At 33.0% G+C, this 24,503-nt stretch overlaps 2 protein-coding genes, 1 long non-coding RNA gene and 1 pseudogene across 4 annotated transcripts; all 4 read left to right on the forward strand.

Annotated features, from left to right (window-relative positions):
- The first annotated feature begins 1,728 nt into the window (after positions 1 to 1,728).
- On the forward strand, positions 1,729 to 5,520 carry LOC107956371 (uncharacterized). Its single transcript, XR_005909186.1, has 3 exons — positions 1,729 to 1,802; positions 4,415 to 4,529; positions 5,279 to 5,520. It is a non-coding gene; the product is annotated as an uncharacterized lncRNA (long non-coding RNA).
- Positions 5,521 to 5,876: 356 nt separating this feature from the next.
- Positions 5,877 to 8,168, forward strand: LOC107955612 (cytochrome P450 72A15). Its single transcript, XM_016891409.2, has 5 exons — positions 5,877 to 6,451; positions 6,531 to 6,748; positions 6,835 to 7,079; positions 7,156 to 7,531; positions 7,617 to 8,168. The coding sequence occupies exons 1-5, from the start codon at positions 6,169 to 6,171 to the stop codon at positions 8,049 to 8,051; spliced, it is 1,557 nt and encodes a 518-aa protein (XP_016746898.2). The 5' UTR covers positions 5,877 to 6,168; the 3' UTR covers positions 8,052 to 8,168.
- A 5,047-nt stretch (positions 8,169 to 13,215) lies between these two features.
- On the forward strand, positions 13,216 to 14,546 carry LOC107956373 (cytochrome P450 72A15-like; annotated as a pseudogene).
- Positions 14,547 to 19,203: 4,657 nt separating this feature from the next.
- On the forward strand, positions 19,204 to 22,836 carry LOC107955610 (cytochrome P450 CYP72A219). Of its 2 annotated transcripts, XM_016891406.2 has the most exons (6): positions 19,259 to 19,749; positions 19,829 to 20,046; positions 20,139 to 20,383; positions 20,455 to 20,830; positions 20,916 to 21,290; positions 22,396 to 22,836. In XM_016891406.2, exons 1-6 carry the CDS (start codon positions 19,467 to 19,469, stop codon positions 22,570 to 22,572), a joined length of 1,674 nt encoding a protein of 557 aa, XP_016746895.2. In that variant the 5' UTR covers positions 19,259 to 19,466; the 3' UTR covers positions 22,573 to 22,836. The 2 variants fall into 2 exon arrangements, with proteins under 2 accessions (XP_040942746.1, XP_016746895.2); XM_041086812.1 differs by lacking the exon at positions 22,396 to 22,836 and having other exon boundaries at positions 19,204 to 19,749; positions 20,916 to 21,466.
- Positions 22,837 to 24,503: the final 1,667 nt, after the last annotated feature.

A 24,503-nucleotide genomic window follows, 5' to 3' on the forward strand; every position in this document is an offset into this window, starting at 1 on the left:
GTGCAACTTGGTGATAGCTTTTGTTGGAGTTATATGCTCTTATTATAGTTTTATGTTTTTATCTTGCAAAAACAACATATTGGAGTTTTCGGTGGACTTTCAAGTTTCATGATTTTTTCTTAATACTTTACATGAAAAATAATAATGGGACTTAAAAATCTATCAAAAGCTTCACCATCATAATAATAATAATAATAATAATAATAATAAAACATTGCTACAATATTAGAACACAAAGTTACAATAAGAGCTTATAACTCAACAAAGGCTATCAATAAATAATTTCAGGCAAGCTAAAGAGAAATGTTGAGAATACCACCCGAATAGTGACTGACTTTAAAAGTTGAAAACCCGAAACTATAGTATCTCAAACGAAATCAAACCATATACATTAAAATTTTCAAGTCTACTAGCAACTGTAAAAAATTCAACTCCAACAGACACCAAATGAGCCTTTGATCGAAGAAAGTACGAAAACTAGTCTGGGTAAACCAAGCTTCCAAACTTACTTATCTTATCTTTAATTTTGCAGTGAAATTAAAAACTAAGTTTTTGTTTATTTCACTTGGAACAACTTTCAAAAAATTATTTTTGAAAAATGGATTGGTTTTTCGAAATAGATGATATTTTATTGTGTTAAAATTTTATTCATTGTTGAAAAACTTTTTTTAAATCATTTTCTTAAAGTTATTTTTAGTGAAACAAACATAACATAAATATATTTGTTACAAAAAATTATATTAGTATTTTCTTTTGACAATTAAAATTTATTTTATGGTAAGACAATATTTTATAATAATTAATATCATATATATACACGTAATAAAAATCATGTTTAATTAAAATTTAATTAAAATTAAATATATTAATAAAGCTACACCTCCACAACCCGCATCCACACCAGCACCAGCACCATGGGACAACTATTGGGTTTCCTCCACCTGCCTCTATCGCTCCTCCTCAGTATTACCCCCAAGCCTACCAGACCGTGCCGGGTATTCTACAAATATGAAAAAACCTTCTTCTCTTTTTATTAGCTTATCGAAATGAAGGATTTTGAGATTTGGGCTTTTGTTAGATGGATGGTTAATGATATTTTTTAGATGAAAGATACAAGTTTTTTAATGTTTTAGAAGAAAAGGTGTTTAAATATTAGGAGTTTTTTAGCAGAGAAAGAAGATAAATAAATGCATAGAGATACATTATTATTTGGATTTGGTTGTCTAATGTATTGAAGAATTTTTTAAGGGTGACCTGAGTAGGTGTGGCAAGATTCAAAGTTTTTTCTATTATAGCAGATATATATATATATATATATATATTAATGGTTTAAGAAGAATAGAAGTCGGTTTCAAAGGAAGATGAGAAATAAAAGCATTTATATATATATGATATGTCATTAATTCATAAACCAAATATATAAAATATGTAAAAGTGTCAGGGGTTAATCATGGTGTTTTGACAATCCGGTAACCTTCAACTTGAAGAAAACCTTAGGTTTCTAAAATTTATGTGAAGAGTTAGAATGGTATGCTTCATGGATCTGAATAACTAGAACAGTGTAAGAGTGGTATATTGTGTCAAGTTTGGTTTCTTGTATATAATTGTATCGAAAACAATGTTACATGAGTTAAAATGAATGTTCATCCAATTTAACAAAGCGTGCTTTATGTTGATCAAAATTTTTAATTCATGTTGAGGTTTCTTCCGTGATATCTTTAATATCAAGGTTATGATGTTGCTAAAGGAACACCTGTAAGAGATAAGCTACCGTGCTGTGGCATTGGATTCGGATGGTTCTTGTAAGTGTACATAGTTTTCTTTGTTTTTAAAGAGTTCTTTACATATGAAGTAAAATAAGTAGCAACTTGATGGATATATCATTATGCTTTAACTTAAGCAAATCATTTTCCATTATCTCTAATTGCCATTTCTTTAAAAGAAAAAGAGGGAGTTTTGTAGTTTACAGTTTGGACAAATGGAAGTTAATATAATGCACTATTTCGATGGAGATATCCAATCATATTGGATGAAATGTTATAAGAAACCTGTGAATTCATATTGGGTTTACTTTATATCATAATTAGATTGTTGAGCTGGCTGTCATACTTAGATGGTATTTCACGTTGCTACTTGTTAAACTATATATACCACTTTCACATTCATACTTGAAATGGCTGGATTTAGTGCCATTCTACTTAGCAGCCTCGTGTAATACACAGGTGAAATGTTTATGTCTTCATGTCACCTTAAAGTTCCCATTTCCATGACGGTATTGTTAAGTAAAGACTGGTACATACCCCAAAATACGGAAATTGTTTTGGATGTATACTACTTTACCATGCATGATTTTCTACAAGTTTGCATGATATTTTGTTATTATATTGGTCGTTATTTTCTGTACTCGCAGCTTCCATTAATATATTTTTATGAATTTTGAACTTTCTTGTTTAATAAGTGTTGCGCGGAAGCGTGTGAAAGAGTAAAATTATTGTACTGAAAAATCACACTAAGTTCAATTCCCAGGAAAGAGAGGTAGATCACAAAGATCACTTAAATACCAAGTCTTTCCTAGCCAGAATATCCCTCTATCGTAATTTAATAGCACAATAAATCACTACAATCACATTCACAAAATATGCAAAACAAATAATAAAGAACACCAGAATTTTAACGAGGTTCAGCAAATTTTGCCTACGTCCTCGGGCACTACCAAATATATTTCACTTCAAAAATTACAAGTGAAATTTACAAATAGAGAGAGAGAATAATGCCTTAAGTAGAGAATGGCAATTATGGGATGAAGAAAGTAAGCAATGGTTAGGCCTATTTATAGTTGAGGTTCAAGGATCAACTTGCAATGTCCCTATACAATTAGGGACCAAAATTGCAATTATCCCATGCCAACTTTTAACCCAACTTGCCAACCAATATTACTTTCTACTTTCGGTGCCACCCCATTTGACTTTTCAAACAATGGTGGGTTCTAATAATCTCCACCTTGAAGATTTGATTACGATAATCTTATCTTCACACAATTCTTTCTGCTTTTGACAACAATACTTGATAGTGCCTTCTTCAACTGTTAAACTTGCAGGATATTAATCAAGTTCAAACAGTTGAAGAAGGCACTATCAAGTATTGTTGTCAAAAGCAGAAAGAATTGTGTGAAGATAAGATTATCGTAATCAAATCTTCAAGGTGGAGATTATTGGAACCCACCATTGTTTGAAAAGTCAAATGGGGTGGGCACCGAAAGTAGAAAGTAATATTGGTTGGCAAGTTGGGTTAAAAGTTGGCATGGGATAATTGCAATTTTGGTCCCTAATTGTATAGGGACATTGCAAGTTGATCCTTGAACCTCAACTATAAATAGGCCTAACCATTGCTTACTTTCTTCATCCCATAATTTCTTCGCTGATGTCTTCCTCATGACAGAGTACTTCTGCTCTTTGGCCAAACATAAGCGGATTGTACCACACGCCTGTCTATTGATCTTGGCCCACTCCTTGTCATCCATCTTGTCAGGTTTTTCTTCAAGGGCTATATCTAGCTCTTGCTGACATAAGACATCCAGGATCTCACATTGCCACATACCAAAATTATTGGTACCGTCAAATTTCTCTACTTCAAATTTTGCATTTGTCACAGTAGTCTTTGCTGATGACGATGCTGCTGCCATTTTTCTCCTCAATCCCAACTACTGTATACGTGAACAGTACCGTATACGTGAATAGTATAGTATATGTGAATAGTACCATATACGTGAATAGTACCGCATACGTGAATAGTGCCGTATACGGGAATAGTACCGTAAACGGTCGTATTCCCCAAGTATGAACCTGGCTCTGGTACCAATTGTTGCGCGGAAGCGTGTGAAAGAGTAAAATTATTGTACTGAAAAATCACACTAAGTTCAATTCCCAGGAAAGAGAGGTAGATCACGAAGATCACTTAAATACCAAGTCTTTCCTAGCCAGAATATCCCTCTACCGTAATTTAATAGCACAATAAATCACTACAATCACATTCACAAAATATGCAAAACAAATAATAAAGAACACCAGAATTTTAACGAGGTTCAGCAAATTTTGCCTACGTCCTCGGGCACTACCAAATATATTTCACTTCAAAAATTACAAGTGAAATTTACAAATAGAGAGAGAGAATAATGCTTTAAGTAGAGAATGACAATTATGGGATGAAGAAAGTAAGCAATGGTTAGGCCTATTTATAATTGAGGTTCAAGGATCAACTTGCAATGTCCCTATACAATTAGGGACCAAAATTGCAATTATCTCATGCTAACTTTTAACCCAACTTGCCAACCAATATTACTTTCTACTTTCGGTGCCCACCCCATTTGACTTTTCAAACAATGGTGGGTTCCAATAATAAGTATGCTGCTTTGAAGGTTCATCATTGGTTTCTTCATTGGGGGCCTTCCCTGGTATATTAGATTCTTTGTTTTACTTTGTGCAAGGATAGACGACAGAGAGAAAGCAGGATATATTGCTTGCACAATTGCCGTGAGTATCTTTTCTATCAGTACTTTTTCTTTTCCAATTTTATGAAAGCCATCCTTCCTGCCTTGTATGGATCATCAATTTAACCATTATATATATATGTATCTTATGTATTTGTACATGTTTTATCTTCAATGCAAATATAAGTTAAACTACAAAGATTGGATTGTTAAAAAAAAAAAAGTTTAAAATGTTAAAAAAAATTGAAAATTTTGATTTTGTAAGAATGATAGAAAACCAAGGCCAGTGCTTGCATATGTTATCTACTACATGCACAATCGGGTCGATGTCTGTATATGTTTCATGTTTAGAAATCGTGTTCAATTGGGTTACGATATGTACAATTGAAGTGTCAATTTATAATTTCCTTATCAAGATTACACATTTTTTTGTTAATATTCGGAATCACTCAATGGTTATAAACCCTGATTGGATACTGTCCACAAAGTCTAGTTGGAACATCCCTTGTATTCTTTGTCCTTTCTAAGAACTTTCCTTTCCATCATTCTCGCTTCTGTTTTTTTTTTCTTCCCTCTACTTTAAGTCATTATCTAACGTAGATATCCCTTGTATTCTTTGTCCTTTCTATGGCAATCGAGTCAATTGATGGCAAGCCAAAAAAACAAAAAGAACAGCTATCCTGTCTTACTCGATTGCCATCCCTCCTGTTAAACACCATTAAGAAAAGGAAAATTTTAGTTAAGCTTTAAAACAGCCATGTTTTAACGATGTTGGTGATGGTGCTTGTGCAGGCCCTTCTTGCTACAATTACAATTATTCTTAGTGCAACAATTAAAGCTGGTGGGTGAGAAAGCACACCTCTTTTGACTGAGAGATGTATAGGTTCCCAAATAATATGTATATGCTCCCCCCCCCCTCCCTCCCTTTATTTTATTTTATTTCCAGTAAGTTATTGTTTATGATAATTTGCAACAAATGTTTTTGTCATTATTTTGTTGGTGAATGATAATAAGATTAAGCTTTACTTTCTTAAGCTCCAATTCCTTGGACGTTGGTGATTTTTTTATTATAGTTGAGTAATTGTATGGTATTAATATAATTTATGTCGCTTAAAATTTATAACTAAAAATATAAAATTTAAATTTTACTTCAATTTATTTGTATTTATAAATGGTTAATTCAAACTTATTTTTTTCCTCATTATATTTTATATTTAAATTAACATTTAAACTATTTTTCATTAGCAATGTTGTTAAGAATTATATTTTTTAGCACCAACATCAAACTTACTAAAATTAAATTTTTAACTATTTAAAAAATATATTTTTAGCTATTTATCATCATAGAGAAAAAAAGGTGACGTCACCACGCCTCATGCTTCGACACCACAAACTAGACTCTCATCACCTGTATTTATCATCGATTCAAATTCCAGAACTACCTAAAAATATATCTTCAAACTTCCTCTGGTTAAGTTCATTGATAGTCAACTTACTATCATTTCTAAAAAAAAAAAACAAATAAATTGGTTAATAGTAATCTCAATGATTCAATTTTATTCTTACCAGTATCTGTCCTTTATAAAGGGGCTTATAAAAGGGATAGAGGTGAGTAAACTTGAGCTTCAGCTTTCCACAAACACCTTAATTTGAAGACACAGTTCTCTCATACTAAAAATGACATGGAAGTTTACCTTGTAATTAGAGATTTGGTTTCATTGCTTTTTGTTGGGTTATTAATGATATGGGGATGCAGAACTTTAAACTGGGTATGGCTGGCCCCAAAAAGGCTCGAAAGCTGCTTGAGACAACAGGGTTTTGCAGGGAATCCTTACAGGTTCCTTTCTGGTGACATAAAAGAGCTCTCAACTATGAGCAGACAAACAAGAGCCAAACCTATGCCTCTTAGTGATGATATTGGGCCTTATGTTGTTCCTTTTCAACATCAAACTGCTAACCTGTATGGTATGTTTTTTTTGTTTAATCTGCAATTTATGATAATTCTTTGTTATTTATGTATGGAATTTATTGGGAGGAAATGCAGGAAAGAATTCATTTACGTGGTTTGGTCCAAGACCAAGGGTGAACATTACGGACCCTGAAAAAATAAGAGAAATACTTAACAAATTTAATGACTTCCAGAAGATACATACCAATCCACTGCTTAATTTGCTTGTAAGCGGCCTTGCTAACCTCGACGGAGACCGATGGAGCAAGCGTAGAAAAATCATAAACCCTGCATTTCATCAAGATAAGTTGAAGGTATAGAATAGTGATGGGTAATCAGACTTTACAGAAAACATCATACTTAACCTATGCTTTCCTGATTTAGAAATAATTGGATGCAGAATATGTTGCCAGCATTTTATCAAAGTTGTAGTGACATGTTAAGCAAATGGGAGAAGATGGTGTGTACAAAAGGATACAGTGAGTTAGATGTGTGGCCTTATCTCGTAGATTTGACAAGAGATGTGATTTCCCGATCTGCTTTTGGAAGCAGCTTCGAAGAAGGCAAACGAATTTTCCAATTACTAGAGGACCAACTCGTTCACATAATCAAATTAATACAAACTGTTTACATTCCAGGATGGAGGTAACCGTCAACTTAATTTACTTGAAAAAGGTTGCAAATGTTGGAATTGGCTAAATTCGTGTTTGTTTTCTTGAAGGTTTTTGCCAACGAAGACAAACAGGGAGATGAAGATGAAACACAGGGACATAAAAGAGTTGCTTATGGAAATGATAAAGAGAAGGGAGAAGGCAATTAAAGCAGGGGAAGAGAGCAATGAGGACTTGTTGGACATACTTGTGGAATCCAATATCAGAGAAATGGAAGCAAAGAATATGGGGATGAGCATTGAGGATGTGATTGAGGAATGCAAGCTGTTTTACTTAGCTGGCCAAGAGACCACTTCGGTCTTACTGGTGTGGACTATGGTTTTATTAGCAAGGTATCCCGATTGGCAAAGTAAAGCAAGAGAGGAGGTTTTGCATGTTTTGGGTGACAGTAAACCTGACGCTGATGGCCTTAATCGTCTCAAAGTTGTAAGTCCCTAGCATGTCTTTTGAAGGTCCGATCAATGAGGTCGACAACTCAAAAACTTTGTTTCTTTTTTCGCTAATTCTACAGGTAACAATGATATTGTACGAGGTTCTAAGGCTGTACCCACCGGTGGTTGAGCTAGAACGTTCCGTTCCAAAAGAAATAAAACTGGGGAATTTGTTGTTACCAGTAGGAACAGAAGTTTCGGTTCCGATCCTGCTGATCCACCATGACAAAGATCTTTGGGGCGATGACGCACGGGAATTTAAGCCAGAGCGGTTCGCGGAAGGGGTTTCCAAAGCAACAAAGAGTCAAGTCACGTTTCTGCCATTCGGATGGGGTCCTAGGATCTGTATTGGCCAAAATTTTGCTATGATGGAAGCCAAATTGGCGATGGCTATGATTCTCCAACGCTTCTGGTTCGAGCTTTCCCCTTCCTATGCTCACTCTCCTTACGGCAGGGCAACTCTTCGTCCACAGCATGGTGCACAGATAATTTTACATAAACTTGGCTGTAATTGAATTGTTATGTAAACAAATCTTTGTGAAAACATAGCGTTTTAGTTTATCGTCAAAGTCCGGTGTCTGTAATGGTACAAATTCGATGCATGAATAGTAAAGTTTGAGATGGTTGGTGAAGTCCGAAATAATATGCAGAAATTGAGTGTGGTAATTATCAATCAAATAATTCGGTACAAAGACTTACATGGAAATTAAAGCAGGGGGAGTTGAAAATGACTACTCTGCTTTGGGCATCAATTTAGAAAGATTTAAAGTACAAATGTGTTATTAGTTAAGGGATTTGTTTTAAAGAGGGAATGACAATTAAACCTCATGGTTGATTTGTGGAAGGGAACCGATGATGGGATGATTATTCTTAGTGGTAAAAAAAACTATTGTGGAGGTTATTATACTTGTTATCATCGGCTTAAAATTCGAATGGGTTCACGTCGGATTATATCGAGCTTGTAAGATGAGTTCACGGATCAAGTTTGCATAATAAAAATACTTAAATAAAAAAAATTTCTATTTTAGAGGGACCAGAGCTTCTACCAACTCCCGGCTCAGCTACTAAACAATACCCATATCATATAAATAAATATCACCATAAAAAAAAACTCAAAGAAAAACACTGACAAATGATAAATAGATAGATGTTGGACAAGTGTCCAAAATATGATTTAAGTGAAGATACATGGGGTAGGTGTCACGGAAATGTGAATACAAGAATACTACTAATGGGATGTGTACAGTTGAATGTAGGGAGCAAAAAGAGGAGTGAATCATTTTGGTAACATTGGGACAAGAAACATAATGAACAAAATGGAAGGAGAGGAAGCTAGTAAAAGAAATTTTTTGGGTCATATAATTTGTTTGGCATATATTTTTATAATTTTTAAATATCATTTTGGACTTGAATTATAATTTTTTTTATATATTATCTTAAAATTGTATAAATTTTAAGGAGTTAAAACAAAATTATTCTATTTTTAGATGGTTAAAGTAGAGATGATAATGGGTTGAGCTATTCGGCCCAGCCTGACGATCCACCCGAAAAATAGGAAGGTTTGGGTAAAAATATAGGCTCGAAATATGAATTTGAGCAAAAAAAGAGGCCCGTTTAGAAAATGGGCCGGGCCTCGGGTAAAACTTTTTGGGCCCAGACCTGACCTAAATTATATATTAAATATATATATATTTTTATTTTTAATCAAATATACTTTTGTTTTATTATTAATTTGGTTATTATTTTAGTTCTAATTTGTTTCAATTTTAATATAACTACTTTTTATTATATTTTTAATTTGTGTATTGTTTTAAGAATTATTTTAGTCTCATTTTTTATTTATTTTTTATTTTAATATTTGTTTTAAAATTTTTTATTTATTGAAATAAGCTAAAAAATTAATATGGGTTGGACCAGACCGGGCTCGGGCCTAGTAATTTTCTTTTGGGCCGGACTTAAACAAATTTTTAAGCCCATATTTTGAATTGGGTCCTACACTAGAAAATGGACCTAAAATTTTGTATTACCTTTAGGTCAGAGCTATCCTCGTTTTGCATTTCTTTGAGATTCAGCCTTATTTACTTTTGATTGCCCACTCAATAGAGGGTTGAGTAGAAATATTTGGTGAAGCAAGCTAAGCTATCAATCAAGGTGTGCATAATTATTTAAATGTAATTCTAATATTAAAATAAAATTTTTATTAATATAGTATCAACAAGCATTAAATGTAATCATCATATACTATTAAATTTTCAATAAGAGAAAACATGCTTGAACTTTAAAAACGATGTTACTAAAAACATTATCACAAATCTTGAAATATAAAAAATATTTTTAATATAATAAAAAAATAATTTTAAACCCGAGATGAATAAAATTCTAAATTTAATTAATGATACCAACAACAAATCAATATTTAAATTAAAATTTATCTTAATTTAATATAATAAAATTGGACCTGAATATTGAATTTTTGAGTCTTGGGCAAAGTAGAGGTGCTCATGGGCCGGGCTGGGCCGGGTTTGGGAAAAATTTTGGCCCGCATCCTAGGCTCGGGCTCGGCCCGACCCAAATATGGGCCTAAAATTTTGTCTAGGCCTAGCCCGGCCCGGCCCGACTCATTTTTTTTAATAAACACCAAAAATTTATTTTGAAAATAAAAAAATAAAAAAAGTATTTTAAAAATATTTTAAAATTTTTAAAAAATATATATATTTATTATATATTCGGGCCGGGCCAGGCCCGGGCCAAAAAAGTGGCGCCCAAGGCCCGGCCTGTTTTCTAAACGGGACTCATTTTTTACCCAAACCCATATTTTGGGCCTATATTTCTACCCGAATCTCTCATATTTCGGGCGAACCGTTGGGCCGGACTGGGCCGCCCGGCCATGAACACCTCTAGGACAAAGTCACTCAATGAATGCATGGAAAGAAATAATGCAACTTGGTGATAGCTTTTGTTGGAGTTATATGCTTTTTTTTTACGTAGTGGAACTTTCGGTGGATTTTCAAGTTTCATGAACTTTATACCCTATGCTTTACGTGAAAAAAAATCATTGGACTTAAAAGTCTGCCAAAAGTTTCACTATAATAAATAAATAAATAACATTGCTACAAGACTTCAACATAAAGTTACAATAAGAGCTTATAACTCAACAAAGGCTATCAATAAATAATCTCAAATAAATTAAAGAGAAATGTTGAGAGTACCACTCGAATAGTGATTAACTTTAAAAATTGAAAACCCAAAGTTATAATATCCCAAACAAAATCAAACCATAAACATTAAATTTTTCGAGTCTACTAGATACTGCAAAAAATTCAGCTCCAACAGACACCAAATGAACCTATGATCGAAGAAAATACGAAAACTAGTCTAGCTAAATCAAGCTGCCAAACTTACTTTTTATCTTATCTTTAATTTGCTGTGAAATTCAAAACTAAGGTTTTGTACTTAGAACAACTTTCAAAAAGTTAATTTTGAAAAATGGATTGAATTTTCAAAATAGATGATATTTTATTGTGTTAAAATTTTATTCGTTGTTTGCAAAAAAAATTTAAATCATTTTCTTAGAATTATTTTTAGTGAAACAAATATATCATAAATATATTTGTTATAAAATATTATATTAATATTTTCTTTTGACAATTAAAATATATTTTGTGATAAGGTAATATTTTATAATAATTAATATCATATATACTTAATAATAAATCATGTCTAATTAAAATTTAATTTCAATTAAATATATTAATAAAGCTACATTTAATCATATTTTATATAATTAAAATATTAATATAAATATTTTTCAATAATATATTGAAGAATATTTAAAATTTAAATTTATTATTACTAAGATTAATTATTAAAATAAAAATGTAATATTAAATAATTTATCCAATGATAAGTTATATTAATAATTTATTATATTATTAAATATAAATAATTAAATATGTATGTTTAATAATATTATGTTATAATATTTATTACTAATATTTTAATATTTTTAAACAACCATGTTTTAAAGATGGTGGTGATGGTGATGGTGCAGGCCCCCTTGTTACAATTACAATATTTTTAAGTGGGATGCATGTAATATATTGTTAGGGTTTTAGAGTGTGTCGTCTTTAAAAGGGTTAAATTATATATTTATATAATATGATTAATATTTATAAACATAATATTGTAGATAAGTTTATATGTATGTCAATATGTATCCTACTCTGGAGTTAATATGTATTTTTAGATATGGATTCACCTATATAATAGTATGAATCCATCATGCGGTCTCATGAAATATACAAACACATATCGTGCGAACACAAAGTACGAACAATAAAAAGTACAAATCAAGACCAATTGAGTAATTGAATAACGGATAGGTAATAATGAATATCAGAACATTCACTATCCCCTCTTTTCTAATGAGTTATTGTTTATGATAAATTTGCAACAAATGTTTTTATCATTATTTTGTTGGTAAATGATAATAAGATTAAACTTTACTTTCTTAAGCTCCTTCAATTCTTTGGACGTTAGCGAGTAAACTTGAGCTTCAGCATTCCACAAACACCTTAATTTGAAGACACAGTTCTCCCATACTAAAAACGACATGGACGTTTACCTTGCAATTAGAGATTTAGGCTCATTGTTGGGTTATTAATGATACGGGGATGGAGAGCTTTGAACTGGGTATGGCTGGCCCCAAAGAGGCTCGAAACGTGCTTGAAACTAGAGGTCCAGGCAAATTTTTAGGCCCATTTTTTAGGCCTGGACTGGGCCCGACTCGAAATATGAGCTTAAAAATTTGTCTAAGTTCGGTTCAAAAGAAAATTGTTAAGCCTAAGCCCGGCCCATATTAAATTTTACAACACCAAAAAACTATATATTTAATATATATATTTGATTAAAAAGTATATTTAATTAAAAATAAAAATATATATTTAATATATAATTCGGGCCGGGTCGAACTCGGGCCAAAAAAGTTTTACTCGGGGCTGGTCCGTTTTCTAAACAGACCTCGTTTTTTGTCAAAATCCATATTTTAGGCTTATATTTTTACCCGAAACTTCCTATTTTTCGGGTGAGCCGTCAGGCCGGACTGGGTAGCCCAACCAATGATCACCTCTACTTGAGACAACAGGGTTTTGCAGGGAATCCTTACAGGTTCGTTTCTGGCGACATAAAAGAGCTCTTCACTATAAGCATACAAACAAGAGCCAAACCTATGCCTCTTAGTGATGATATTGGGCCTTATGTTGTTCCTTTTCAACATCAAACCGTCAACCAGTATGGTATGTTTTTTAATTTAATCTGCAATTTATGATAATTCTTTGCTATTTATGTATGGAATTTATTGGGAGGAAATGCTGGGAAGAATTCATTTACGTGGATTGGTCCAAGATCAAGGGTGAACATTACGGACCCTGAAAAATAAGAGAAATACTTAACAAATTTAATGACTTCCAGAAGGTACGTACCAATCCACTGCTTAATTTGCTTGTAAGCGGCCTTGTTAACCTCGAAGGAGATCGATGGAGCAAGCATAGAAAAATCATAACCCTTCATTTCATCAAGATAAGTTGAAGGTATAGAATAGTGATGGGTACTTAGACTTAATTTACAGAAAACATCATACTTAAATCTATGCTTTTCTGATTTAGAAATGATTGGATGCAGAATATGTTGCCAGCATTTTATCAAAGTTGTTGTGACATGTTAAGCAAATGGGAGAAGATGGTGTGTACAGAAGGATACAGTGAGTTAGATGTGTGGCCTTATCTTGTAGATTTGACAAGAGATGTGATTTCCCGATCTGCTTTTGGAAGCAGCTAGACGAATTTTCCAATTACTAGAGGACCAACTCGTTCTCACAATCAAATTAATACAAACTGTTTACATTCCAGGATGGAGGTAACCCTCAATTTAATTTACTTGAAAAAGGTTGCAAATGTTGGAATTCGCTAAATTCGTGTTTGTTTTCTTGAAGGTTTTTGCCAACAAAGACAAACAGGGAGATGAAGATGAAACACAGACATAAAAGAGTCGCTTAGGGAAATGATAAAGAGAAGGGAGAAGGCAATTAAAGCAGGGGAAGAGAGCAATGAGGACTTGTTGGACATACTTGTGGAATCCAATATCATAGAAATGGAAGCAAAGAATATGGGGATGAGCATTGAGGATGTGATTGAGGAATGCAAGCTGTTTTACTTTGCTGACCAAAAGACCACTTCGGTCTTGCTGGTGTGGACTATGGTTTTATTAGCAAGGTATCCCGATTGGCAAAGTAAAGCAAGAGAGGAGGTTTTGCATGTTTTGGGTGACAGTAAACCTGATGCTGATGGCCTTAATCGTCTCAAAGTTGTAAGTCCCTAGCATGTCTCTTGAAGGCCCGATCTCTGAGGTCGACAACTCAAAAACTTGGTTTCTTTGTTTCGCTAATTCTACAGTTAACAATGATATTGTACGAGGTTCTAAGGCTGTACCCACCAGTGATTGAACTAGGACGTTCCGTTCCAAAAGAAATAAAACTGGGAAATTTGTTGTTACCAGCAGGAACAGACGTTTCGGTTCCAATCCTGCAGATCCACCATGACAAAGATCTTTGGGGCGACGACGCACGGGAATTTAAGCCACAGCGGTTCACGGAAGGGGTTTCCTAAGCAACAAAGAGTCAAGTCACGTTTCTGCCATTCGGATGGGGTCCTAGGATCTGCATTGGCCAAAACTTTGCCATGATGGGAACCAAAATGGCGATGGCTATGATTCTCCAACGCTTCTGGTTCGAGCTTTCCTCTTCCTATGCTTACTCTCCTTACAACATGGCAACTCTTCGTCCACAGCATGGTGCACAGATAATTTTACAAAAACTTGGCTGTAATTGAATTGTTATGTAAACAAATCTTTGTGAAAATATAGTGTTTTAGTGTATCGTCAAAGTCTGCCTGTAATGGTACAATTCCGATGCATGGATAGTAAATCTTGAGATGTTTGGTGAAGTCCGAAATAATATGCAGAAATTGAGTGTCTTGAATGGATGTAGTATTTAATGGTGGACATAGTTGAGGGACTAATGTGGTAATTATCAAACAAATAATTGCATATGGTACAAAGACTTGTATGGAAATTAGAGCAGGGCGAGTTGAAAATTACTACTTTGCTTCGGGCATCAATTTAGAAAGATTTAAAGTACAAATGTATTATTAGTTTAAGGGATTTGTTTTAAAGAAGGAATGACAATTAAACCTCATGGTTGATGTGTGGAAGGGAACCAATGATGGGATGATTACTCTTAGTGGTAAAAAAAAAACTATTATGGTGGTTATTATAGTTGTTATCACCGGCCCAAAATTCGAATAGGTTCAGGTTATATTGAGCTTGTAGATGAGTTTGCATGATAATAGGTGTTCACAGAAAGATATCTATAGTTTCCTACAAAGTCACATGTGAGATCGTGCATTGGGACCGCATAAAAATGTTTTATGTTTAGAATATGATACGTGTCTATGTGTATGGAATCTACCTAATATATCATATTAATTAATAGTATCAATTGCGGAGCCAAAAAATTATTTCTGAGGGGTCAGAATTAAATTATATATTTTTACAAAAATAAAAATTAAATTTCACTATTTTAATAGTTTATTTCTTTTTAATTTTTAAATGATTAAATTAAATTTTTATAAATTTTTGGGATCAAAGTACAATTTTATCATTTCTAATTTAAAATTTTATAAAATATAAAAAGTTTATATGAAAAGTTTTCTATTTTAGAGTGGCCAAAGCCCCTGCCAACTTCCGACTCGATCACTAAACAATATAAATAAATAAATACCACCATCTAAAAGACTCAAGAAAAACACTCAACGATAAATAGATAGATGTTGGGTAAAGATACGTTTGGATGGGCGGTGCGTTTACTTGCGGTTAGTATAAAAATAGCGGTGGCGGTTAGATTAGATACTATAGCAACACTGTAGCGTAAGACAAAAAATAAGCTAAACGCACTGCACTGCACTTAATCGCCCATCCAAACTCACCCTAAGTGTCCAAAATATGATTTAACTGAAGATACGTAGGGTAGGTGTCATGGAAATGTAAAAGACAAGAATCCCACTAATGTATGGGATGTGTACAGCTGAATGTAGGGAGCAAAGAGGAGTGAATCATTTTGGTAACATTTGGACAAGAAACATAATGAACAAAATGAAAGGAGAGGAAGCTAGTAAAAGATTTTTTTGGGTTATATAATTTGTTTGGCATATATTTTTATAATTTTTAAATATCATTTTGGAGTTGAATTATAATTTCTTTTTATGTTTCAAAACATAATTATTCTATCTTCAAAGGGTTAGAGTAGAGGTGAGCATGGGTCGGGCTACTCGGCCCGAAATGTGAGAGATTTGGGCAAAAATATAGGCTCAAAAAATGGGCTTGGACAAAAAAATATAAGGCCCGTTGAAAAATGGGCCGGGCATTGGGTAAGGCATTTTTGGCCCCGGGCCCGGCCCAATCCTAATTCACTAAAGGACAAAAAAATTTGATTTTTAAATATTATTTTCTCCCTATTTTGCTACCATTTTACTATTATGCTGCTACTATTTTGTTGTTATTTTTTGGATATTGTATAAAACTTATTTTATTGTTAATTTTGTTATTATTTTAAAGACATTTGTTAATTTTGTTATTATTTTAGAGACATTTGCTTGTTAAGTTGCATCTATCTTAGTGTTATTTAAGTATACATATTTTTTAAAATTTATTTTCAATTTATTGGGAAATATTTATTTTGATGTTTTTAGTATTTTGGATGTATTATATATATTAAAATTATATAAAAATTAATATGGCCGAGCCGAGTCAGGCCCAGATTTTAGCATTTTTATTCAGGTCGGGCTTGAGCAAAATTTTAAGCCCATTTTTTGGGCCAAACCAGGCATGGGCTTAGCAAATGGGCCTAAATTTTTAGTCAAGCCCGACTTAAACCCAATCCGGCCCATACTCACCTCTAGATCAGAGCTGCCCTCGCTTTGCATTTCTTTGAGATTCAGTCTTATCTACTGTTGATTGCCCACTCAATTGAGGGTTGAGTAGAAAGATTTGGTGAAGCAAGCTAAGATATCAATCAAGGTTGGAGAAAGCTTAGGAGGTCACAATGCATAATTATTTAAATGTAATTCTAATATTTAAATAAAATTTATTAATATAGTATTAACAAGCCCTAAATGTAATGATTATATACTATTACATTTTTAAGAAGAGAAAACATGTTTTGAACCTTAAAAACATCATTATTAAAAATGATAATTACAAATTTTAAAATATAAAAATATAATTAAAAATTAATTTTAAACCCGAGCTGGATAAAATTCTAATTTTAGATAACGATACTAATAAGAAATCAATATTAAAATGAAAATGAAAAGTAATTTAATATAATTTTTGAGTCTTGGGCAAAGGCACTCAATGAATGCTTGGAAAGAAATAATGCAACTTGGTGATAGCTTTTGTTGGAGTAATATGCTCTTATTATAGTTTTATGTTTTTATCTTGCAAAAACAACATATTGGAGTTTTCGGCATGATTTTTTCTTAATACTTTACATGAAAAATAATAATGGGACTTAAAAATCTATCAAAAGCTTCACCATAATAATAATAATAATAATAATAATAATAATAATAATAATAATAATAATACATTGCTACAATATTACAACACAAAGTTACAATAAGAGTTTATAACTCAACAAAGGCTATCAATAAATAATCTCAGACAAGCTAAAGAGAAATGTTGAGAATACGACCCGAATAGTGACTGACTTTAAAAGTTGAAAACCCGAAGCTATAGTATCTCAAACGAAATCAAACCATAAACATTAAAATTTTCAAGTCTACTAGCTACTGTAAAAAATGCAGCTCCAACAGACACCAAATGAGTCTTTGATCGAAGAAAGTACAAAAACTAGTCTGGGTAAACCAAGCTGCCAAACTTACTTATCTTATCTTTAATTTTGCAGTGAAATTAAAAACTAAGTTTTTGTTTATTTCACTTGGAACAACTTTCAAAAAATTATTTTTGAAAAATGGATTGGTTTTTCGAAATAGATGATATTTTATTGTGTTAAAATTTTATTCGTTGTTGGAAAACTTTTTTTAAATCATTTTCTTAAAGTTATTTTTAGTGAAACAAACATAACATAAATATATTTGTTACAAAAAAATTATATTAGTATTTTCTTTTGACAATTAAAATTTATTTTATGATAAGACAATATTTTGTAATAATTAATATCATATATATACGTAATAAAAAAATCTTGTTTAATTAAAATTTAATTAAAATTAAATATATTAATAAAGCTACATATAATCATATTTTTTATAATTAAAATATTAATATAAATATTTTTCAATAATATATTAAAATATTAAAATTTAAATTATTATTACTTAAATTAATTATTAAAATAAAAAATTTAATATTAAATAATTTATTCAATGATAAGTTTTATTAATAATTTATTGTATTATTAAATATAATTAATTAAATATGCATATTTAATAATATTACGTTATAATATTTTAATATTCTTAAACAGCCATGTTTTTAAGATGCTGGTGATGGTGATGGTGCGGGCCTCTCTTGTTACAATTACTATAATTTTTTGTGCAATAATTGAAGTTGTTGGGTGGTCAAGCAAACCTCTTTTGACTGAGATGCATATAATATACCCGCATGTCCCCGCCCCCTAAAATTTATATTTGTTATTTGAATCTTTAAATTTTTTAAAAATTAAAAAATTTAATTTAATCTTTTAAAAATTATAAATATATAGACTATAAAAAATAAAAATTTCATTGGGCCCCTAATATATTGTTCAGGCTTCACCCTTGATACTGATGTTGAATATTTTAGAGTATGTGTCTTCTTTAACAGGGTTAAATTATACATTTATATAATATAGTTATTGTTTATGGACGTGACATCGTAACTAGGTTCTTATGCATGTCAACATATATCCTATTTTAAGGTTAACACGTGTTTTTAAATGTGAATTCACCTATATAATGGTATGAACCATCATGCGGTCTCATAAAATATGTGAATATATGTCCTGCGAACACAAAGTACAAACCACACAGAATACGGATTAAGACCCAATTGAGTAATCGGATACGGATCAGTAATAATGAATTTCATAACAGCCACCAACCCCTCTTTTGTTTTAATTTATTTTATTTCCAGTGAGTTATTGTTTGTGATAATTCACAACAAATACTTTTGTCATTATTTTGTTGGTAAATAATAATAAGATTAAACTTTACTTTCTTAAGCTCCTTCAATTCTTTGGAAGTTGGTGGTTTTTTATTCTAATCTTATTTTTTTATTAATTTCTTTTTTTTATAATAAATGTGTTTATAGATCAGGTTGGATTATAATTGAATCATTGTCTGCTATTAACATAATTTATATCGATTAAAATTTATTCGACTGGAAATATAAATTTAAAATTTTACTTCAATTTATCTTAATTTATAAATTGTGAATTTAAATTTATTTATTTTCTCTCATTATATTCAGTTTTCCGGATCATATTTGGCCCAGAACAAAAACTAGAACAAAAAAACAAATATATATGTTTTCCAAAAATTAAATTGTTAACTTTAAAAAAAAATATTTTTAGCTATTTATCATCATAGAGAAAAACAAATGTCACCTCGCCTTATGCTTCAACACCTCAACCTAGATTCTCATCACCTGTATTTATCATCGATTCAGATTTTTATTTTTACTATATTCTAGATCTACCTATAAATATATTTTCAAACTTCCTCTGGTTAAGTTCATTCATAGATAGGTGAGTAAACTTGAGCTTCAGCTTCAACAAACACCTTAGTTTGAAGACACAATTCTCTCATACTAGAAATATGGAAGTTTACCATGTAATTAGAGATTTGGTCTCATTGCTTGTTGTTGGTTTATTAATGATATGGGGATGGAGAGCTTTAAACTGGGTATGGTTGGCCCCAAAGAGGCTCGAAAGGTGCTTGAGACAACAGGGTTTTGCAGGGAATCCTTACAGGTTCCTTTCTGGAGACATAAAAGAGCTCTCAACTATGAGCAGACAAACAAGAGCCAAACCTATGCCTCTTAGCGATGATATTGGGCCTTATGTTGCTCCTTTTCTTCATCAAACTGTCAACCAGTATGGTATGTTTTTTTTATGTAATCTTCAATTTATGATAATTCTTTGTTATTTATGAATGGAATTTATTGGGAGGAAATGCAGGAAAGAATTCATTTACGTGGATTGGTCCAAGACAAAGGGTGAACATTATGGACCCTGAAAAAATAAGAGAAATATTTACCAAATTTAATGACTTCCAGAAGGTACGTACCAATCCACTGCTTACTTTGCTTGTAAGCGGCCTTGTTAACCTCGAAGGAGACCGATGGAGCAAACGTAGAAAAATCATAAACCCTTCATTTCATCAAGATAAGTTGAAGGTATAGAATAGTGATGGGTACTTAAGACTTAATTTACAGAAAACATCATACTTAAATCTATGCTTTTCTGATTTAGAAATGATTGGATGCAGAATATGTTGCCAGCATTTTATCAAAGTTGTTGTGACATGTTAAGCAAATGGGAGAAGATGGTGTGTACAGAAGGATACAGTGAGTTAGATGTGTGGCCTTATCTTGTAGATTTGACAAGAGATGTGATTTCCCGATCTGCTTTTGGAAGCAGCTTCGAAGAAGGCAGACGAATTTTCCAATTACTAGATGACCAACTCGTTCTCAGAATCAAATTACTACAAACTGTTTACATTCCAGGATGGAGGTAACCCTCAATTTACTTGAAAAAGGTTGCAAATGTTGGAATTGGCTAAATTCGTGTTTGTTTCCTTGAAGGTTTTTGCCCACAAAGACAAACAGGGAGGTGAAGATGAAACACAAAGACATAAAAGAGTCGCTCAGGGAAATGATAAAAAGAAGAGAGCAGGCAATTAAAGCAGGGGAAGAGAGCAATGAGGACTTGTTGGACATACTTGTGGAATCCAATATCAGAGAAATGGAAGCAAAGAAAAAGGGGATGAGCATTGAGGATGTGATTGAGGAATGCAAGCTGTTTTACTTTGCTGGCCAGGAGACCACTTCGGTCTTACTGGTGTGGACTATGGTTTTATTAGCAAGGTATCCCGATTGGCAAAGTAAAGCAAGAGAGGAGGTTTTGCATGTTTTGGGTGACAGTAAACCTGATGCCGATGGCCTTAATCGCCTCAAAGTTGTAAGTCCCTAGCATGTCTTTTGAAGGTCCGATCAATGAGGTCGACAACTCAAAAATTTGGTTTCTTTTTTCGCTAATTCTACAGGTAACAATGATATTGTACGAGGTTCTAAGGCTGTACCCATCAGCGACTGAGCTAGGACGTTCCGTTCCAAAAGAAATAAAACTGGGAAATTTGTTGTTACCAGCAGGAACAGAAATTTCGGTTCCGATCCTGCTGATCCACCATGACAAAGATCTTTGGGGCGATGACGCACGGGAATTTAAGCCAGAGCGGTTCGCGGAAGGGGTTTCCAAAGCAACAAAGAGTCAAGTCACGTTTCTGCCATTCGGATGGGGTCCTAGGATCTGCATTGGCCAGAATTTTGCTATGATGGAAGCCAAAATGGCGGTGGCCATGATTCTCCAACGCTTCTGGTTCGAGCTTTCCCCTTCCTATGCTCACTCTCCTTGCAGCATGGTAACGCTTCGTCCACAGCATGGTGCACAGATTATTTTACATAAACTTGGCTCTAATTGAATAGTTATGTAAACAAATCATTGTGAAAATAGTGTTTTAGCGTATCGTAAAAACTCCGGTGTCTGTAATGGAACAATTCCGATGCATGGATAGTAAATTTTGAGATGTTTGGTGAAGTCCGAAATAATATGCAGAAATTGAGTGTCCTGAATGGATGTAGTATTTAATGGTGGACATAGTTGAGGGACTAATGTGGGAATTATCAAACAAAGAATTGCATATGGTACAAAGACTTGTATGGAAATTAGAGCAGGGGGAGTAGAAAATGACTACTTCTACGGGCATCAATTGAGAAAGATTTCCGGTGCAAATGTTAGCAAATTTTTGAGCTTCAGCCTTAAACATTAGCAAGATTGCAATACCGAGATTATCTAGTGTTGGTTGCCCACTCAATTGAGGGTTAAGTTGAAGGATTTGTTGAAGCAAGCTATCAATCAAGGTTGGAGAAAGCTTAGGAGGTCACAATACATCATTATTGCATAATTATTTAAATGAAATTTTAATATTTATATAAAAAATATTAATATAGTACCAACAATATTCCATTCCTTTTAACCAAGTGTTTCTAGATTCTAAAATTTATTAATGATTTGTAAAATATATTGATGTGATCCCGGCCGCATCATGTTTCGATACGACTCGACGACCTCAGAATTGGCCTAAACTCTAGGGGCCCAAGTGCAAAATGAAGCTTAATTTCAGCTCAATGAGCTCAATTCTAGCTTCTTCAAGCTCGTCTAGTTCAACCCAAGCTCATTTAGCTTAACTTCAACCCATTTTTAATTTGCTGGAATAAGTATTTAGTTCCTAGAATAAATTACTCATCTTAGATTAATTGAGTTAATCTTAGTTAATTAAGTTGTTGGAATATATTACTCATCTTAATTAATTTAGTTGCTGGAATAATTTATTGTTGCATGTGTTTTTAAGTTTATTAAATTCAGTTAAGTGTTAAATGTGTTTATTTACTGTTAATTAATTAAGCTTATTAAGTCTAATATGTGTTAAAATGTGTTTAATGTGTTTTTAATGTGTTTGTTTGTAGGTGACTAATCAGTTGGAAACAGTTATGTACAAGGGCTGTTACAAAGTGTTAAATGCGACTATTCATTTGGAATCGGTTACATACAAGGGGCTATTACATTATTTTAAGGAGAGCATTATACATCATTTAAAGGAGAATTTAAAGCTTTTCCTAAACTTTTTGGCTGCTCAAGAATGAAATCTAAGCATTCAAGCTTATTAAATCAACTGAATTAGAACATTAAATGATCTTATTGATAGTTGCTGTTATTTAGGCCTAGAATTTCAAGAGTTTGTGCTTAGTGACTAAGTTAATTTCAGCTCATTATTAGCTCATTAAGCTGAACAAAAGTGACTATTCGGCTAGGCCTCATCTAGCACTATAAATACTTGTAATCAGCTCATTGTAAAAAAAAACTTTTTGCTGAATTTATGCTAAATTTGAAAATTGTGAGATTTCCAATTCTCCTTGTTCTTTCGAGATTGAATTGACTTATCAAGTTTTCTTGTGGCATCATTCTTTCTTTTGTTTAAACCGAACTTATCACTTTTGGTGTGGCGTTCATATACATTTGGTTCCTATCACTTTTGATAGTGGGTCAAGGTCCTTGCTGTTTTCTTTAAACCGTAAATCACCTAAGAGCCATTTTGAGACTCGGGTCAACAATCTAATATTGTTGGTTCATTCTCGGTCTTAGCCAAATTATCCATTATTTACTTAACCACTTTACCTACTACCATTGTTTGAAGCCATTTATCGTATTTTGTTTCATTTAACTGAAACAAACTTATCCTTACTCACTTCACGATCGGGCAATCTAAACGACTCGAATCATTCCGAAACGAGTTCGTATCATATATGTTGCGGAAAGGATCGATTCGAGAACTCCGATATGACTACAAGTAAATTGACCGGAACGAAAAAAAAAAAGTGAACACAAGGATTTACGTGGTTCGGCTTTAATGCCTACGTCCACGGGCAGAGGCGAAAAGAAATTTCACTATAACAAGATGAAGATTACAAGTGTTTTACACTCAAGACACAACCCGAGAACCTCACAACTCTAAACCCCTATAGAAAACCCGAAAGCTAAAATCCTAGCTTTCAAAGAACAAGCTTTGCTCTCTCTTGGTTTGGGATGATGAATATGGCTAATGAACCTCTCTATTTATAAGAGAGTTCAAGGACATAATTGTCCAAAACTTTGGCAAAGATTTGTGGTTGAAAATGGACACCAACAACCATCCACTAATCCACTACCACCAACAACCCACTACCAACAACAACAATCCACTACCAATTTTAAGCCATTTCTTAACAAATCTCCACCTTGGCTTGAAATTTACCAAGCTGAACATCATAGTGAATTCCTCGAACTGGATCACCTCTTCCAAACGCCTCTCTGGCGCTAATCAAACCCGAATACCTATCAAGTCCAAGCAATGCTTGAACTTATATGCAGGGATCACCTTAGTTAACATATCTGCAGGATTCTTCTCGGTAGCAACCTTGCTGATAACAATGTCACCTTGCGTAACATGTTCCCGAACAAAATGATATCTGACATCAATGTGTTTGGTCCGTTCATGAAACATCTGATTTTTAGTCAGATGTATGGCACTCTGGCTATCGCAAAATACAACAGTGAAATCCTGTTGTAAACCCAAACTGCTTACTAGACCTTTCATCCACAATGCTTCTTTCACTGCTTCTGCTAACGCCATATATTCCGCCTCAGTCGTAGATAAGGCTACGGTAGACTGTAACACAGCTTTCCAACTAATGGCTCCTCCAGAATAAGTGAAAACATAACCCGTCAGAGATCTTCTTTTGTCCAGATCTCCAGCATAATCAGAGTCCACATAGCCCGTGACACTGCTAGTGCAGTCACTCTGATCATATACCAAGCATAAATCTGCAGAACCTCTCAAGTACCTGAGAATCCATTTCACGGCCTGCCAGTGTTCCTTGCCAGGACAACTCATGTATCTGCTGACCACACTAACTGCATGTGAAATGTCTGGACGAGTGCAAACCATTGCATACATCACGCTTCCAACTGCACTCGAGTATGGAATGTGAGACATTTGCTGCTTTTCTTCATCAGATTGTGGTGACAACTCTGCAGA

The sequence above is a fragment of the Gossypium hirsutum genome, chromosome D01 (assembly GCF_007990345.1).
Source record: "Gossypium hirsutum isolate 1008001.06 chromosome D01, Gossypium_hirsutum_v2.1, whole genome shotgun sequence".
Classification (NCBI taxonomy): Eukaryota; Viridiplantae; Streptophyta; class Magnoliopsida; order Malvales; family Malvaceae; genus Gossypium; species Gossypium hirsutum.

Coding starts and splice junctions, on each gene's coding strand:
- LOC107955610 (XM_016891406.2), top strand. CDS start 19,467: ATGGAAGTTTACCATGTAATTAGAGATTTGGTCTCATTGCTTGTTGTT. Junction 20,047..20,138: donor TTCATCAAGATAAGTTGAAG/GTATAGAATAGT, acceptor GATTGGATGCAG/AATATGTTGCCAGCATTTTA. Junction 20,384..20,454: donor GTTTACATTCCAGGATGGAG/GTAACCCTCAAT, acceptor GTTTCCTTGAAG/GTTTTTGCCCACAAAGACAA.
- LOC107955612 (XM_016891409.2), top strand. CDS start 6,169: ATGGAAGTTTACCTTGTAATTAGAGATTTGGTTTCATTGCTTTTTGTT. Junction 6,452..6,530: donor TCAAACTGCTAACCTGTATG/GTATGTTTTTTT, acceptor GAGGAAATGCAG/GAAAGAATTCATTTACGTGG. Junction 7,080..7,155: donor GTTTACATTCCAGGATGGAG/GTAACCGTCAAC, acceptor GTTTTCTTGAAG/GTTTTTGCCAACGAAGACAA.